The sequence below is a fragment of the Passer domesticus genome, chromosome 11, assembly GCF_036417665.1.
Source record: "Passer domesticus isolate bPasDom1 chromosome 11, bPasDom1.hap1, whole genome shotgun sequence".
Taxonomy (NCBI): Eukaryota; Metazoa; Chordata; class Aves; order Passeriformes; family Passeridae; genus Passer; species Passer domesticus.
The window spans coordinates 17415816-17435006 of record NC_087484.1 but is presented as its reverse complement, the minus strand read 5'-3'; the positions used below and the strand labels follow the sequence as shown (position 1 = coordinate 17435006).

Genomic DNA, 19191 nt, shown 5'->3' with positions numbered 1-19191 from the left:
CATCCTTGTGTTCCTGTACAGGGTGCCTGTCCCCTGGAGCTGCTGGTGGGCTGGGGGGAACAGCCGTGCTGCTGTGCTTCTGCAGAATGCCTCCCAGTGTCCTGCCTGCGTGCTGCAGCACAGCCTGCTCCCTGACACAGCACCCAAACTCTCCTCTCTCCCTGCCTCTGAAGCATTTAAAGTATCCATATAAATCACCAGAAAATAAGGGTTTGACCCAGTTACACATCTTAGGGCTCCTCGCATTCATTTGCTAATGCTAAACGTAATGGAAATCACAGCTTTCCTAAAAAACAGGCAGCAGAGACAGGAAGGGAATTGCTGTTTGTGTTCCTACCTGCTTGGTTAGTTGTCACAGTGACTGACACAGCCTGGTCCTGGCTGGGGTTTTGCTTGGACACTCCATTCACCGCCCAGACTTCAAAGGTGTAGTTGGTGTGTGCCAGGAGGTCGGTGATGGAGACTTTGGTGGTTCTCAGGCCGTTCTGCTGGGGGCTGAAGTGCACCCCGCTGCCACAGGAGCGGCAGCGGCCGGGCTCGCCCGCCCCGCACCGCTTGCACACCACGTTGTAGGAGATGTCCTCCCGGCCACCCTTGTTCTGCGGGGGGCTCCACTCCAGGTTCACCGAGGTCTCGTTGACATTGGAAATCAGGTGCTGGGGAGCAGATGGAGGGCCTAAAAAGAAAAAGTTCACATGCTTTTATTTAAGGAAAAAAAAAAAAAGCTTACGTACATCAGAGTTAAGGGTCCCAGACGCTGTGCAATTCCCATTTAAGTTAAGGACAATAGAGACCAAGCAGAATTTTACTTATGTTCATAATGAAGGCAAAATAATTAGCTGGTAACTCAAATTCTGATCTCTTTATCTGATGAACTAACAGTATTTTCCAGCTCTAAATGAGCCTGAAAGCTCAGTATTGCCATTAAACAGGAGTGGGACTTTTCCCCTTTCATTGTTTATACTTGTTACGAAAAATGTTAAATTTACATATCTTACACTCATTTTTTCCCATGATCTCCTAAGCAAAGCATCAAATGCACAAACTCCTGCTTCACTTGAGATTTTCAAAGTCCCCCATTACCTGCAGGCAGACTCCCATTGAAATTATTATAGAAATATCTCAGGGTATCTTTTTCTGAAAAATATAAGTGAAATATTTTCCAGACAAGTTGATGTCAAATCGCATTCGGTGAACACCGAAGCCCATCAAGCAGGAACCTGAACATGACACTTCAGCATGCAGGATGGAGATTTGAGTAGAAAGCCAGACACAGAACTAAAGCTTTGAAGGACGGAAAATAAAGTATACAACAGGGGAGTGCTGGAGAAAGTGAAAGAACTGAAGAGGAAAATATGGTGAGCATCTGAAGGAAGGGCTGATAAAAGAAACCTGGTCACAAACAAGAGACCAGACAGAAAGCTTGGCAGTAAGGCTGGATTTGAGACACAAGGTCAGCTTTTCCACCACAGGGATGGGAGACTTCATAAATACCAGAGAGCTCCCAGCTGGTTCCAGCACAGGGATGTGGGATCAGGACACAGAGCCCAAGGCAGGCTGGGCAGAGCCCCTCCTGCACATGCAGCACCTCTCCAGAGGTGCCGTGGCCAGCCCTGCCCTGCCTCGCGCCGACCAACACACGGCACAAATCCTATTTGTGTGCTTAAATCCCCACAGGCCTCAAACCCACAGGCAAATTGAAAATGCAGAAGAGCTAATCCTGCAACTCTTAATCTAATTTCAATACAGTTGAGACACGCTTTTTGTACCCTTAAATTTAAGGCAGATGATTCAGAGTGAAGCCGTGAAAGAGATGGGTATTTCATCCATCCCAAAAGGCTTCTCTGACCATCACCAGGCAGCCTGCTCTGGGGCAGAGCACACAGCTGCTCTGACACACACAGTGCTTTGGGACAGGGCTGCAGGTAAGCACTGCATCAAACAGAAATGAGACAGAATGAGAATGAAGATTGCAAAATGTATCAATCCAAACAGGAACACAGGAAAAATAGCTGTGCTTACCAATAGTCAGAGCTTTACATACAAATCTTATTAGCAGAAAAATACTAGAAATAATTTTGGAAAGTCACAAATTCAAGACACAGGAAAGCTCATGAACGCTTCTTAGATTTCATCAAAATACATTTGATGGTTGCAATTCAAAAGAAGTTCAACTAGATCTCCTTGCAGAAAAGGAAGGAAAGGAGAAAGTTCTGGAAAATTTGTCATACATTATGAAACTATGAACCTGGTAAAAAAGAATCAGCCAGCACCAATAGTTCCATTAAGTGTATAAATAAATAAGTCATAATCTCTCATATGCCAAAAGTACAAAAACAGTCAAGTTGGTAAGCCAGAAACCAAATACACTGAAAATGTGAAATTCTACTGAAATTACAAAGTGACTCATCAAGTGTAACAGCAGAAAGGTTAAGCTGTTAAGGGATGACTATGGGGAAGATTAATTGTGGCTCCCTCCTCAATTTATCAGGTTCATCTCAAAGGAAGCCTGAGGCCTGAGCAGGCTGCATAAGACAAGGTTTTGAGGGCTGCATCGCCTCCTCAGGTCTGTGCTTGAAGCCACCTGATATAACACATGCTCAACAGGAGACAGGACTTTGATTTTGAGAGAGGTAGCTAGGTTAAGAAAAGAGTTTTAAATAGAGCTCAAATGGGCCTTCAGTACCCAACGAAAGGTCTCTGTTGCAGGAGCAGCTAAACAGGGATTGTTTGTCTGTGTTTACTTCAAAAATACAAAATTAATATATTTATTATGAAAGGAGGGAAATCCTCCCTTCTTGCCAAACCTTTGAAATAGTCTCTGAGTTAATCGGGGTTGACAGGTAGAATTACTGCAAGAAGAGAGAGCTGAGTCCAGTCCCTGAGCCAGGGAGCCCTCCTGCCTGCTGCTCCACCAGGCTGCCATTCATGGCTTTTATTTATGCACTGGCAGCATTTTGGACTCCTAAGGACAAAACCCTTTTACTCAAAGATCAGTTACTGAACACAGCAAGAGATGTTTCCTGATCCAAAAACCAGATGAGAAAGAAAAAGGAAAGAAACTGGTTTTAATCTCTATTCATCAAGTGGAAAGAGGCAGAGAGAGATGTGGTGAGACAAGGGCACACAAGACATGCTTTGCACATCTGGGCAGTGGTCAAAACTGTCCCAAGTCCCAGCCCAATGCCTCTGTCCCATAAGCAGCTCTCCTTCCCCCAAAAGCTGGCTTTGGCAGCTCCCCTGGGTATGAAAGTGGTCTCTGCTTAGCCTGCAAATACACGAGCTTTCTTTTCAAAAATCAACTCTGAGTGCAATGAGGTGGAAGACACTCCTGAAATCGTGAACTCAAGCAGCAGCACAGGAGCTCCTGAGCAGGAACTGAACCAAACTCTCCACCCTGGACTTCCCCAAACTGCCTCACACCTGGGCTCTCTTCAGGGCAGGCAGGTGCACAAGGTAGCAACACCTGTCCCTCTGCACTGTCGAGGGAATGGAAAACCAACACGAGCCTCTGGGGGGAACAGCAGCCTCAGCAGGCGGCAAGCCCAGGTGCACATTGCACAGTGAAGGTCTGCCCTGCACAGAGCAGCAGCCAGAGACTCTGGGAGCTGAGGCTGTGTGTCCTCCCAGAGACTGCTCAGGACCTCTCAGCAGCAAGCCCTGAACTGAAACTGCTCCTGTGGGAAGCATCAAGAGCCTGATAGCAAGGAGCAGCAAAAGGCATTTTCTTACAGAGCATTCCCTCGCTGCAGCCACACACATGAGAGCATCCACTCGGAGCACAGCCCAGAGAGCTGAGATGAGGTGCTGCCAGTGCAAACACCTCCTTCCCCAGGCAGCACCAGCTCTGCCAGGGCCAAGAATATCCCCATTTCATGGGGGTAGTCCTGAAGCAAAGACCTCCATGGGGGGAGGGTTCATGCTGCCACAGCTGCGGTCTGAAAGATGTCCCTCTTAGCTCAGATACAGCAGCCAGTTTGGGGTTAAACTCAGACTTACTCTCATGTCCATTAAGATATTTTCCAAGGCTCTAAGTCCAGTTTCACATGGGAAAATGTGCCAGAATGAATCAAGCTCCTCAGAAGCAAAAAGTCAGTAATTAGTATGTGGGACAGGGCATTGCAGTGTCTAAACAGAGACGCGGCGAAGCGGAAAACCAGGGAAGCAGATGCTTGCAGGTCACAGAGATGAGTGCACCACCTCCAGCATGAAAAGGAAGATGCGGGGGAGTCTCCAAATGGTGGGCTGACATTACAGTGAGGGGAAAAGCAATTTCTTTTCTTCCTGGAGTGTAGTCATCAATGGAGCTGTTGGCACAGGGAGCGGGGAATAGCTTCAGATTGATGGGCCTGGTTTCAGATGTTGAAACACAGGGCGGATCCCCTCCTTCAATGGTGATCAGAATTTGCTTTGTTTCTGACAACAGAGCCGCTGCCCATAGATGAGACAAACCCTTTCAGGGCCAGGGCAGGCTGCAAGGGCCAGGATAGTACCTGGATAAACCCAGCTTGCAGGATCCCACAGGAAACAGCATCCTGTCAGCCAGACCATCACCCCCACACAAACCTGTGTCCTCTGGCAGGAAAAATCTAGCTACAGGGCAGATGAGAGAGGAGACAAGGACCTGTGCTTCTGAATCACCACCACCATCTGTAATTTTGTCACAAGGCCCACGATCTACAGCATTTTTCATCAATCTCCTGCCAATGGAAGCTTGCTATTGCATGGGCTATTTGGCACTGTGGAAGAATGGAGCTAATATTGCCACACTGCCTGGAACAGTTTGAAAATGTGACAGTTCCTACAGGAAATCAAAATTAAATCTAACATTTTAATTCTGAAAAACAATTAATTTTAAAATTCATTTTATAATGTTAGGAAGGCAGGTGCTGTTGTTTTCCCTGCACAGGACAACAGAATCTGAGGGTGGATCTGCAGAGCCACTCAGTCTTCTCACGTCAGTGACTGCACAGGGGACACAGTTTGATCATGGGGCCTGAAAGCCAGATCCCTCTCCAGCCCCTTTAACCAGCACCGTGAACAGACAGGGGGGCTCCTCTGTGGGAACACAGGGAACGGAAGTTTTCAATTTTATTCCTTCCTGGGGCTCCATAAATCTTGCTTCACAATAAAACCATCAAAATCAAGTGAGCCATGAAGCAAATGGGAAGGCCCTGGGTGGAGCAGTTCATTGTGTGTGTCAGGGCTGAGGGAAACACTGCAGAGTCTGTTTAGCAACAAATAATCTTCATCAAGCTAATCTTGCTATCCTCCCCAACCCTCCTATTCGATTTCCTTAAATATATTGGGCAATGCGGATTGTTTGGCTTTCTCTTGCTGCAATAGGCTACAGCCATTCCAGCTGTCTTTCATCCACAGATAGAGAGATCTGTCTGTCTTAAGGACAATGCACCCTATGTCAAACAAACATTGAGCAAAACAAGAGTTTTTAAGGCGTTAATAGCATAGGCACTACTTGTATTAAAAGGACTGATGTATTTTAGCACTCCTTCTACAACTTCTGGCAGTATTCTAACTTCTCATTTATCAACATTTTTCTCCCTTCCTTCCTACACTCAAGTCTCTCTCCAGTCAGAAGCCTCCCACACACGCCTGTACAACTGTCAAGGACCTGGTGAAAACCATGACAAGGGCACATACCAACACCTGACTGCCTCCTTCCTTCCCTCCAGACCACAGGAGATCCCTGTGAGCCAGCTGCCTGTGGATTACAGGTCTCTGTGGGCACACTTAAGGAGCTTTGATGATGCATAGCAGGGATCAAGCCTGGTCCAGGCACTGCAGTGACTCACAGGGAGCTTCCGCAGTGAAGACCCGGTAATGAACTCGCTCTTCAGGACTGAAGCAGCACCTGTGGGGTGCAGATGGCAAGGGGACACAGCTGGGAAGCAAACCAGGCTGCAGACTGGGCATAATAACACCTCAGTAAACTGTTTATTTGCAAGGAGCACAGTATTTTCCATTTAAATCAGCTAAAGGGCATCAGAGATAGTTGAGTCAAACATCAACAGGCTGTTTGACTGTTGTTTGGATGCCATCCAGCCAAGAACGTTATCCCAAAGCCCCTTTCTTTCTGTCCCCAAAGGACAGCAGCACAAACGTAGGTGGCTCAGCCTCATGAATCTGGCAAAGCCATTCTGCCAAGGAGAAAGAACATCTACCCCAACGCAATGAATGATTTCAAAGAAAGATAGCACAAAGGGGATTAGCTACGACTGAGTGAATATTCCTGCTGCCCTGAGGGATCAGCCTGCCCAGCCCTTCATGCACACCACAGGGAAAGCACACACCCAGGACTGCAGGGTGCCCAAGGACAGGGTCTATCCAGGGCAGGCCAGGACTGCAAGTGCAGCACCACCACAAAGGCACAAGTGGGGAGGAGAGAGCCTCCCCTGACAAATACACCACAAACCCATCCAAAGGCATGGCAGAGGGCTTGCTGTAGCTGGGCTCCTGAAGCTGGGGGGGCTCCAGGGAGACAGGCAGGCACGGTTGGTTGGTTGTGCAGGGAGACTCCAACCAGGTCAGTCCTCCCTTCCTCCCTACAGCTGCAAACCTGACCAAAAAATATCCCTGAAAACTAACCCTGGGATTTGAAGGCAGACTTGTAAGGGCACTGTGCTGGGGAACTGTATTTAAATGGTTATGACAGAGGTTTTAATATCCCTGGTTTTACATCTTCCTTTTTTATTACTGATCTGCCCAGCAAGGTGTTTCTCTAAAAGTCTCTGTGGGTGTATGCGGTAAATTCAATTACAGTTTTCTACAAGGAGACCAGACAGACTTGTTTGACATCAAGAATACTGTCTTCACTAAACCAGTTAATTTAGTTCAGCAACAGTGTATGGTTAGGAGGCGTGGATTAAAGCACAGAGAACGGAGATGAGAAAGAAATGATTCCCAGCAAAACAGCTCCCAAGTGACCTTGTTGTTCCATAAAATGAGAAGAAATAAGAAAGACCTTGCAGCTTGGTTCTCTGCTGTCCCAGGGTGACAGGACTCCAGAATCTCACTTCTAGACAACTAGCAGCTTCAAATGTTGGGCAAACAACTTTAATTCACCAAAGGTAGACACAAGTAAAAAATTCCTCTTTCCTTTTCTCAGAGGTCCCATGGCCACAGGGCTGAAGATAAAATTAAGGGCTATGGTTTGGCCAATTTTATCAGATAAAAAGAAGCCTTTATATACTATTTCTTGTCTTGAGAAACAAAAACATCACAAAACAAACCAAAAGGCACTTCAGCACAGGGTTCTGACAATTAATTCCTTTAAAGCGAATTTAGCACTTCCAAGAAACCCACTTTGGTGGCGCCCAAAATAAAGCTCTCTTAGCCACAAATAGCTGCCTGTCTGCACGTTTCTGTCACAGCCTGGCAGAGGGCTCCTTCAGGAGCTCCTTTTTTTTTTGCCAGCTTAGTCTTCAGGCATCAACAGTGGTAGTGAATTATTCTGGCAGCAACATTACCCATTAAGGACTGAACTGATATTATCAGTATTAGGACTGTAACCACATCTATTTACTACTAGCCTCTGTTATAGTTAAGATTTATTACCTTGAAAGATCTGGCTGTGGGAGGAGATCTATTAAAAATGCAAACTGAAACCCACACTCTCCATGGAAGTGCTAATGGAGATATTTCAAATATATACCCTCAAGAAGGCAAGCCTTTGTTAGGAGCATCCCATCAGTCACCAGATCGGTGCATTTAAAATGCACCTCCTTTAAAAGAAAAATGCTTTCTAAAGGTATGTATGTGACTAAGTAACCAGCATGATGAAACTTTTGAGCCCTGGAAGGAGAAAATGATTTAAAAAATAATTTACTCCATCTGCTTGGGCACGTGTGTAAAAGCTCATTTCTGCAGCAGGTAACGGATGTCTCTGCAGCCAGGGCAGTGGATAATTATTTTCAAGTGGGTTGTCACACTGCATTCAGCCTGCGTTCGCCTGACAGTGTGAAATCAGAAGGAAGCTTCATTGGCAATTCCCACCAGACATCAGAAAACCTCAAGCATGTAGAAAAGACTTTAATCTTCTTTAACCATTCCCACACTCTCCTTGAAGAAAATATTACTTCTTTTTTGAGGCAGAAAAAGAGACCTTAGCTTGAAAGGATTCAAAATAATTTTAACAAAAAATATTAAAATACTGTATTAAAAATAAAACAATAACCTGTTACAGTTCGAAGCTTTCTAACTTCACCCTAAAACTGTGAAAGCCCTGCAAAAACACTGTTAAATGCAGCTGTGTGCCAGCTATGGGTGTTTGTTAATCAAAGTCAATCAGGCAGACCAGCAGGCCCCAATGGGCTTTGGACCAGGACTGACAAAAGGATCCTCTTTATGAGCCTGCTCCAGAGACCCTGACCCTCTTCATCTGCCCTGATTTCAAAGGGAACTCGGGGTATTCAGAAATCTTGAGCTAATTTGCTACATAATAAACAAGATTCATACAACAGGGAAGGTTGCTATGACACACCGTGGTTAAAAGGAGCCCAGGACGAACTGGCCTGTTCTGAATCGGCAGCGTGGCCTTGGCTGCACTACAGAGGAGCAGCAAACTCTTTGATAAGTTAAAGGAGCAGCAGGCACCTGGGAGCAAGCATCCAACTGCCTAATAGCAAGAAAACCTGACTAGAAATGCTCCATCAGAAGCAGGGAAAAGTTTAGCACATCTGCTATGCAAGATCGGAGAGCCAGCTTTTGTGTGTAACACAGCAAGAATAGAGTCCAAATAAAGAGGTGTACAAAAAAAAAAAAAAGAGATCCATACAATGAACACTTGCAAAGATCTTTGGAGCATATCTGCAGAGAGCAGTGAAATGCCAGTGGAAGCACATCAGGTGCCTCTCAAAGGGCTGGAGGCAGCACTAGGGCTCTGCTAAGGCTGTTGGTCGTGTTGCCAGCCTCACCCACGGGGTCACACTGCTGCTCCCTCAGCAAGGCCTCACCCCACTGGTACTGTATGGATGGCCTTTAACAATCCTAATCAATGCTCTTTAATTTGATCATGATCCTAGAATCGTCTCACTGGGGGCAGGGCTGAGCGTGAAATAGAGAGTACTTCAGAGGGCGTGAAATAGAGAGTATTTCTCTACTATTTGCAGAGAGGATGCAAAGAAAGTAATTATTAAATAATCAACGTCTTTAAATGCCTTAAGTTCACTGACTAAACGTCTGGCAAAGCCATGCCAGGCACAGTGTTCAAGAGGAAGCACTTTGGCCTCCTCTTTCCATCTCATAAAGCTTTATTGAACTTGTACAGCAGTGGAGCTGTCGATGATGTTTCAGCATGTGAGCTGTGATGCCCTTCAGATATGCCTTTGTTGTTGGTCTCTAACCATCTGAAAGAAAAGTTCTAACACAGAGTAAATACCTGGGGTCCTGTACATTTAAGCTTGCAAATAAAGCCCACACTTTCCCGAGACAGTTGTGTATGTTGCTGCCACTAATTGCTTCTTTCAGCAGTTGTGGACAGGTCCCCTGTTGTTGTGGGCTAATTCAAACAAGCAAAGGCAGCCTGGACAGCCCTCACTTCTTGCCTGCCTGGCTATTCCTGACCATTTATCACCATAGATTATGTGTTTTACAACTGGAGAGACCAAAGCAAACAGGCCACAAACTGCAGCAGTCACTTAAAATACCAGTAATCTGCTCCATTTCTATCTCCTCTCTGCATAGTCAGCTTTACAACTGGGTTATAATAAGGCAAATTATTTGGTAAACAATTCTTCATTTATTTACTTGGGCAAGATTCCTTTGACTTCAGCGGGAGTTCTGCCAAGCCAGGGATGCTGGACCAGCGCCAGTGACAAAATGCCCATTTCACTGGAATGTACCATTTCCTATTTACTTGCCAGAAGTAACCCAGCTACCAGCTTCACAATAGGCTTTGTTCCTTTCACCCAGAGAACAATCCAATTAATAGCTCCTATCCTAAAAAGGCTAAAGAAGTTAAGCAAAGAGGTCCAGTTACCACTGGCAGAGGTGTGAGAAAACTGATGCTCACAGGTACCACTCCTCTGGGCTCTAGGCTTCTCTTCCAAGAGCTGCCATATAAGAACATTTTGCATTGTCACACATGCTAAGCCATGTTATCACATCTACTCTAATGCACTGTGCTGCAGACAGTACCACCTGTGTTCATTCACTCTTTCGAGATAAAAAGAATTCCACTGCAGAAACCAGAAAGTTATCTGACAGTCTGACAGGAAAGAAATCCAACCAGAAAAATAAGCTGTTCTGTAATTGGCCCAACTGCTGAATTTCTTATGCTGTTTGCCCTCTAATTTGCTTCAACGACTCTACAGAACTGGGTCCTGACTAACCAAATCAAAGCCCCCATTTAATTGAGTAAATGTCTCTGTTAATTTAAGGCTCTGGCCAGAAAATCAGAAGACAGCTAATAAACAGTTGCTGTATTTAAAGGCGTGATGATTTCAAGTCTACTGATTATAAACACACACTGTCAAATTACTCCCGTCTCTTCTCAAGCTATAACCACTCCCCTTCTTATTCAATTCCTTCAGCCCATCACCACACACAAGGAGAAACAGCTTTCTTCTTTGAGATTCCCATCACTCACAATCCCTTTCTCTCAGTCTGGCAGCGATGCAGCAATGGATGGTCCATTTTCCCAGACTACGTGGAGAAGAAAAATCATTCTCTCCTTACAGTCTACCCACTGTTCCCTCTGCTCTTGTAACTGCTGTACTACAGCTTAAAAGGCATTCTGATGTACTATTTACATAATGAAAAATATTCTAGGACGTTTCAAGAACATAACCATTTACTGAAGGTGCAGACATATATATAAAGATGTGGAAGAGTTATTATGTCATAATTTAAATTCTGAAGATCAGAGGCTCTACTGGCATATACCTGCTACTACAGAGAACAGGCTCCAACAGCAGAGGACTGCAGTGGTGCCAGCACAAGTGTGGAAGTGTGGCAAAGCCAGTGCAAAGCCACCTACAATGCAGTAGCCAGCACGACTGTGTGGTGTATCCTGTTTTCCCTTCTTCCTAGCAGTCACAGTGGTGACAATCCACATCCGACTGGAAACTTAGAAAAGGAACAAGTTCAGTTGAAGGAAAAAGAGCACATTTGCTTATTTATATTGTTTATAGTTTAAGCAATCATTATAAACATGTGCTCAAATAATCAGCTCCTACGTAATTAGTCATTTGCAGCCACAGTTATTAGGTAGGTAAATTCACTCTTTCTTGGAAATGCAGGTCAAATATTTATCTCTGAGATATGGTAAATGTGACACAAGATTGAGTTAAGTGTATATATTAGACTGCAACATTAACAAAATTGGAGTGTTTAGACCTTTGAAACCTTTTTTAAAGTCTTGACCTTGGAAACAAATAAGGACAGTGTTATTTTAATGTGCATTCAAATTTTAACAACACAGTCACACAGCTCTAGTGGAATTCACATTGAGTTTCCACTGTAGATTGCTCATCATTTCATTATGGTTCATTATGCTGATAACTGTCAGAAAGCATTAGAAGAAGGAGCCTTGAGTAATAGCACTGAAATGGTAATTTAAAAACAATATACTTTCTGAAGGAAATACAGCAGTGCACTAAATTCAATTAGAAGAGGGGAATGTAAAGACAAGTAAGTGATGTTTGCTGTTTGAAGTCAGGCTATTCAGTTTCTTGATAACCTAGACTGGAGAAGGTCCTTTTAAAGCAGGAACTCTTCTCTTGCATCTCACTACATCTGCTCTTATTATCTCCAAGCTTCTCCAGTATAAACTGTCTTAAATGCAACTGCTTTTGGAATACTTCAGGCCATGACAAAATATCAATCAATCCATCAGTCCCTGTTTGGGTGACACAACTGACTAAATTATTCAGGGTCATTTACTGAGGCAGATTTCAAGCTGGACAGTCCATGATGGTAATCTGTCTTTTGTAAAGGGCTCCCAATTAAAAATCATTAATAATTTGAATTGAACAGACAACATAAACAATACAAAACCGTTCCGTTCTCGCTCATAATGTGAGCTTTGTTTGTTAAGAGTCAGAGAACCCAACTCATTAATGCTGGGGACTCAGGAGCAACGCCCATTAATTTGGGTGGGAACTGCACCTGCCTGCACCAGGCTGCAATTCACAAGATATCTCCTTACAGAGAAGTGAATTCAGGGACGAGGGCCGTGATTGAGACTGATTTTCCTGCCTCATGGATTCATGTGTGGGTAAGGCAATTTATTCTCCATTACATTGCTAATCTTGTGAAAGACCCTTCCTCTCTTCAAGTACTGAAATATAATGAAGGCTTGCAGAGCTACCTTGACACTACTTTTGCATTGCTTCCAAAAGGGAAAGGTGTTTCCCATGATTTGGGCTCAGGTGTATTACAAGTCAATCATCCCATCTCCATGCCCAAGCACACAGCTGACAAACCCACTGTGCTTCAGAGCTCAGTCTGAATTCCCAAGTTTGGCCAAAGCAGCAGATCCAGGCCGGCTCTGCCCCTTGGTGGTGACAGACACATTGATGATTATCCCCAGGAGGCAAGTTTGAGGGGAAGGAGGCACCAGTAAACACGTGTGTGTCAGGGTTCTGCCTGGCCTTTGACACAGCCCACTCTGCTCTCTCTACACCCACACTGCCACAAACTTTACACCAGGCATAATCACTCACTGTAGCAGAGCTGAAATAGAGCAGGATACTAAAACCAGAGTTTTAGGAGCCTGATGCCTGGCTTACCTGAGGTTAGACACAGTTTTTACAGCTCAGCAGGGGATAGCAATGTCAGAGAGTAGTATCATGGAAGGGTAAAACTCTGGAGCACCTCTCCTGGCCAGCACACCAGGAAGTAGCTACTGCTTTTGTTACTTATCATGGGAATTGCAAGAAAGGAAAAGGAAGGGGAATTCTCTAATTCCCTTTCATCCACTAGCACAATCAGGCTAATGGAAAGTCCTAACAGTCTTCCTCCCCCAACCTAGAAGGCGAGATAAATGACAAGGCCAGCCAGTTTACTACTAAAGGAAATCAATAGCCAAGGGTCAAAGCTTTACAAAAACACATCTTAAGAAGGCTGAAGTTCTTCATCTTAAAAAGTGTTTAGGAATAATAAAGAAGGGATCAATCCACAGTCCATTCCAGGTGTTCTTTCCAAATTATCCAATGTTACTTATATTCGCCTGGTCTAATAGTTCTCCAAGTGAACAGAAACCTGATTTTACAAGCCAGTGGAGCAGAGTCTATCTTTTTGCTAGAAGAATGGATCTCAGATACTGTTTTATTTCTTCATTAGTGTGCCGTCACACTGAGCGATTACTAAATGCAGGCCTGAATGAGAATACCAGAGTTAAAGAGAGCATAATGAACAAAGACGGTGCCTGATTATTATGGCTGTCAGCACAAGGGAATTGGGTTTGTCACCTGGTTTAACCAACTGGTAAGAACTGATTACAGTCTGAATCCACCTGAAAGCTCCTTTGATGTTTATGCTCCCTTCTGTCTACATGTCTTGTCAGGAAAGTCAGACAAACAGGGACCTTCTGAAGGCTCTTCCTTCAGCAAGAGCCCTCTGAATGCTGTCACTTGCTCAGATCCATGGGCAGAAGGCCCCTCAGAGGGGGACCATGGCAAAGGAAGAGCCCCCGGAGCCCTGGCACAGCTGGGTGGGCAGGGCTGAGTCTGAGCCCTGAGCAGGCACCATCCTTGAGCACAGCCAAGGCCGGGCTCAGAGAGGGGCACAGCAGGGCTGGGGGCACAGCTGCCACAGGCCAGCTCAGAAACAACTCCTGTGTCATCCTTCACCTTGGATCACAGAAAAACAAGCCCTTCAGCTACAGGAAAATGCAAAGCTCTGAAACAGGACCTCCAGAGACAGGCCTGTTTTCCAAGAGCAGGTATCCATAGGATTGTGGTGTTGGCTTGCCTCTGCCTGCAGAGCCCTTCTAGGCTGCTGCAGAGATGGAGACTGAGGACAGCACCACAGCCTTTGCCTTTTCTCCTTCCCTCTCTGTATTTTTGGGGTAAAAGACCAAGATCTCCAGCTTTGTCTGACCAGCCAAGACAGCAATGGGGAAGAGTGCCTGCAGCAGGCCCAAGACTTGACAAAAAAGGGCTAAGCTTGCAGGGGTACATTTTGCAATACCAGCAAACATACATATCATTTGCTTACAATTTCCCCATCTGGAAATGTTTTGCTCTCTCCTCATACTTCTCTAACTGCACATGCCTATTTAAATTCAACCAGTTGATTACTAATTTGATTTCAATTTGGTCAAGATATCATTCACAAGAACCAGGGCTTTGAAAAACTTTTGTCGGTATAGTGTTATTCAGGGTGTACATTCCAAATTATAGTTTTGTTGTTGCAGAAAGACATTTTTCCTATCAAACTGGTCACGTTTTAGATCTAGTAGTGTAAATTATATTATAGAAAGCATGTTCTTGCCCATTTAGACAAGGTTTCACAATACAGTTAGAATCCATTCCCAGCCAATACTTGGCAAGGGATATATGCAACACTCTGCTTCCTACTAAGCAGAAGCAGCTGCTCTTGGCTATGCCCTGGCCTCCTCAACCACCACCCACCAAAATTCACTGCTGAAAAGAAGGAAATCACTGGAGAACAGCTGGAATTAAGGGGGTGTGGGGAAGGGATGAGTGCTAACTTAGTTATGGACATGCTCTGTTTCTGCCTTGTAAGGGAGAAATTAAGGTTTAAATAAATGTGAGTCATCTCTCACAAAATTAATTCTCAATATATTAAAACGTTACAAAAGAAATATCTCGGCCTTTCCTCACTCAGACACACACACACTCTCTCTACATAAATATACAGCTGAACTCCAAAAATCTGGAAACACTTCCAATACCTTTCAGGGAATGCCACACATGGATATCCCCCCTGGTAAAATACAGCCCTTTCACTTATTGTTTCAACTGCTCTGCTCCTCAGAAAGTGAAAACCAAAGAACTAAACGATCACAATTTAACATCAGGACATGCCTGGAATCCCAGGTCTTTGACTGCATGAGCCATTAACCAACACACAGGACAAGGAGTTTATCTAGCAACCCTGCGGCTGTGCTCAATGCATCTCTCCTCCCTGATGAAGGCATTTTGGTGGAGCTAAAGCAAATTCCATCTGCTGCACATGATGTATTTCCCTACACAGAATAGGGGGGGTGTTTCATTAAAGTTTAAGATTTATTATTACCACCCCTTTCAGAGTAACACTTGGGTTTCTAAGGGTCATCAGCTATATTTCAAGCAAATTAGAAATATAATGAGATTATAAATATTACCTGTTTACCTGAGGTCATACAATTACAAGGAAAGCTTTCACAATTTCTACAAATATTCATATTTAAAGATATGAAAGGTGATGTGCTTTACTGCCCAGGTGTTCAGACTGGAAGTGAGGCCTGTATTTAACTTCTACCTGTGTTACTAAGGTGTGCAAGTCCCTCTTTTGTAACTGTGTCTCCTGGTTTATTTATACTACAAAACTCACAAGGGTCAGCACAACCATGCCACCATTAGAACTGAGGGCTGAGAACGAACACTGTCACTCAGAAGTGAGACCACAATGCAAACTGCATCTGCAAAGGGCCATAAGAGCTACTGAATGCTGCTGTCAGAAGCAGAGCACTTTTTAGAGACACGGAGAAGAAATGGGTGGTAAAAGGGGCAGGAGATTGTTCAAAGACCAACTTACGAGTGCAGGGCATGGAGGCAGCATCGTTCTCGGCTCGGAAAAAGCCGCGATCGCAGGTGCAGGACGTGGAGCCTTCCCAGATGGAGTAGCTGTGGGGCGGGCATTTGGCACAGGCAGCATCTGTCGAGAGAGCCTTGTAGTATCCGATTTTGCAAGCTAGATGGGAACAGGAAGGGAGAGTGTTACTGGCCCGGGCTGTGATCATAAATTGCTAGCTTACTCATTCAAAATCAAGGCAGGAGACATTTCAAAGAGATCTAATGATGTCCTCTTAGCCCCAGGTGAAGAATTAACAATCATCACACTCTTAATGAGTAGTCCTACGTCAGGGGATACTGATTTCTAATTCCAACAAGGAGCCATTTTAAAAGCTGGCTTAGAGATGGCAAAAAAAAATTTTACTCTTCTGTTGACACTGCCAGAAAATCAGCTGCCTCTTTGTGCTTACTGTGGAGTTGCATGTGGCTTAACCCCTGTCCACCTGCACCCCACACACACAGAGTGTAACAAAAGGGGTGCAATTGGGTTATTCTATGACCACTTAAGGAATGGCAGCTGACAGTCAGACACTGCCAATTTTTAAGAGGGAGTGGGACAGGAACCCAACATGCCCGGAAATGACACGTCTCCCTCCTGGCAAGGCAGAATTCATTTGGCTCTTTCTCCCCAAGGGAGGAGACAGCAATGCTCTCCCCTGCTCAAGGCTGGGGCACAGCAGTAACTGCACCACTGCCACCCGGGCCCATGAGCAGTTGGCAAGCTTTTGGTGACATCAGCTTCAAAAAAGCAGGACTTACACAAAAGGCTACTTCTACATCACTTGGAAAAAACTCACTCGCATCATTAATAACACATTTTCATGGTGGCTAACAGGTATGTCATCCTAGAAATTTCTCCCTTGGCTAGAGAAAAAAGCCCACCATCACCACCACTGCAGAGAAGAGAGAAAATTCCCAGGCACGCAAACCAGTAAAAAAGAAAGGTTGTTCCCACTATTTACTGTGTGACTCACTCCCACATCTTGTCATTTATCACCTACACTACCTTTAGGGTTCCCCTGCTACACACAGGCTCCTGTTGGGAGGGCATAAGCCCCTGCATAGCCAGGGCTCTCTCTTGCTGTTTCAACCTTCCCTTAGTCCCCCTCACTCCTTCCCTACTTCTCTTACGAAGCCCTCCAGTGGGAAATGGAGAGGGATATTAGTAACACATTCATAAAGAGCAAGTTACTTCATTCTTATTAGCCAAAGCCATTTATGAAATGTCCTTAACAAGTCCTGGCTTTACGATGTGCCACACGCCATGTGTGAGAGCGCTGGGAGATCAGCCCGGTGTCACTCGCTGGGGCTGCCACAGCACCAGAGGAGCTCGGGAAAACATTGCTCAGCTGACTGAGATTTACACTTCCAGAGTTCACATGCATCGTGGTATTAGATAAGGTTTGACTTGCAAGGTGTGTTTTGGCCACAGGGGTTTCCATTAAAATCAGCAGCTACAGCTCTGGCAGGGAGAACTGCAGGGGTTAAACCCAGCCTGCCCCATGTCAGGAACCATTTTGGTCCCTGAACACAAATTCAAACCCCCCACGTCTGGCCCATCAGCCAAGCACCAGCAGATGCAAAGGCAACACCTGGAAAACAGTTTATTCTGCCTGGGATGGGAATTGCCTAGTAAAACAACCAACTAACTAACTAACCAACTCTTCTTTTTTTTATACAATTTGCACTATCTGGCAAGCAAGTTGCTATATCACTATGTGTTCTGGGTTTAACAGCAGCAGTGAAATGGTAGATGCTGATCTGAGATATTACTCCTGGTTTTCACTGTCACAGCTCACATGAGAAATATGCCTAAGCCTGTGTGTGACCAGGAGAGACACCCACAGGAAAGATCTTGCTGCCACATATAAAGACAAGGCATTGAAAAACAGAATACAAGAGGAAAGCAAGCTGATTGCTTTCATCCACAAAATTATTTCTATTATTCACGGTTTTAACACCAAACATGTAAACTCTAATATTACTTTTAATATGAGCATCATGAACCACAGAAACCATTAAACACTGAGATATCTTTAGCATATTTGGGGTATTAAAATACTTATCTATTCAACAATCTAGCTAAAGGCTGAAAATCCTATTTGAGTTATAGCATGCTTCTAGAAAGACTAGAAAAAGTCACAGGTAAAATTTTTTGTGACCATTCCTCCCTGTCTTTTCATACTCCATGGTTCAAAAGGGAAAAGATGTATTCAGTGGATACTGCAAGGTCAACACTCTGTAACTCAAGGATTTTTTTCCCCCCTTGTTTCATGCACTGTATTTTGTTTTCTACTATATTAAGCCAAGATCATTAATATTTCAAGACCTGAAGAAAGCTCTCCAAATACACTGGACACTCCTAAAGCACACACAGCCATTTTCCTTCAAAAATCAACTAGCCCTGAAGACAGTTTTCTTCCTTTTTGTGTGCTCAGAGATTCACCACATTTCACAACAGACATAAAAGGGCATTAGAGAATGTGCTGCATTAAACCACGAGTTCTTTGCCCCCAAGAGCTTCATGGTAGCGCCACTTAAAAACTCAAACCTAATCCTGTAAAAGCTGTTCTTAGCATGAAGTGCTGCTGACACACCTATTACAACTACAGATGGACTTTTTTTGGAAGGGTAATGATTCAGTAGGCAAACAAGAAGCCTGTACAGAACTCATTCCCTGGAAGTCTTTATTGCTTGCTCATGACAAATCTTCACACAGCTGCTTTTCTAGGAAGGATTTGCTGGGTGAGACCCAGCATGAATGGGGTTCTTACACAGTTTTCGAAAGATGCCTTTGTAAAAAGATTAGTTCACATGTGCAATGCAAACTTTGAGTTCAATTTCTTAGCTTTGCCTTAATTAGTTCTTTCTGTGAGGTTTCTTTTTGTTTTTCAAAGGAGAAAATTTTTTTTCTCACATTCAGGTCACCCCCAAGTGGAACACGGTTACAATCAGCTGCACCACATTCAAGGGAAATTCTCAAACAAAAATATTTTCAGTTCACAGTTTTTCCTCAGAGCAAATCACATTAATTTAAATGGACATCAGCTTGAAATAATCATGCTGATGCCTGCAAGTTGTAATTTTAAAATCTATTTGATTTCTATTTCTCTTAAAGCAAGACAAGATCTGGCAAACATTGCTGTCATTATTACATGCCTTTTTCCTTCTTTTTTCCAAATATATCAGAGTGATACATGTCAAAACTGCAAAAATTGCTTTGAAGAATTATGGAACTTCAGTCAAATCTAGCTGTAAATTTTCTCAAGCTGTTTTTCCAACTCTGTTTTCACATTAAAACCTGATTTTCAGACTTAAAGATTCCTCAAAAAAAGAGAAAGAATACATGTGTGGGCTGCAAAGTCTGCTTGCTTGGTCTCTCCAAATGCTGAATTTTCAACTAGAAAATTTCAGGCAGCAATTTCAGAAT

The 19191-nt window shown here is 44.2% G+C and overlaps 1 protein-coding gene across 2 annotated transcripts in view; it reads right to left on the bottom strand.

Moving 5' to 3' along the window:
* The window catches only part of EPHA4 (EPH receptor A4), a 104990-nt gene that overhangs the window by 47691 nt on the left and 38108 nt on the right, over window positions 1–19191 (bottom strand). For both annotated transcript variants that reach the window (XM_064386026.1, XM_064386027.1), the window contains exons 4-5: window positions 15724–15879; window positions 338–676 (exon numbers count right to left, since the gene is read on the bottom strand). In XM_064386026.1, the coding sequence (XP_064242096.1) occupies window positions 338–676; window positions 15724–15879 (495 nt within the window). The remainder of the gene's footprint in view (window positions 1–337; window positions 677–15723; window positions 15880–19191) is intronic.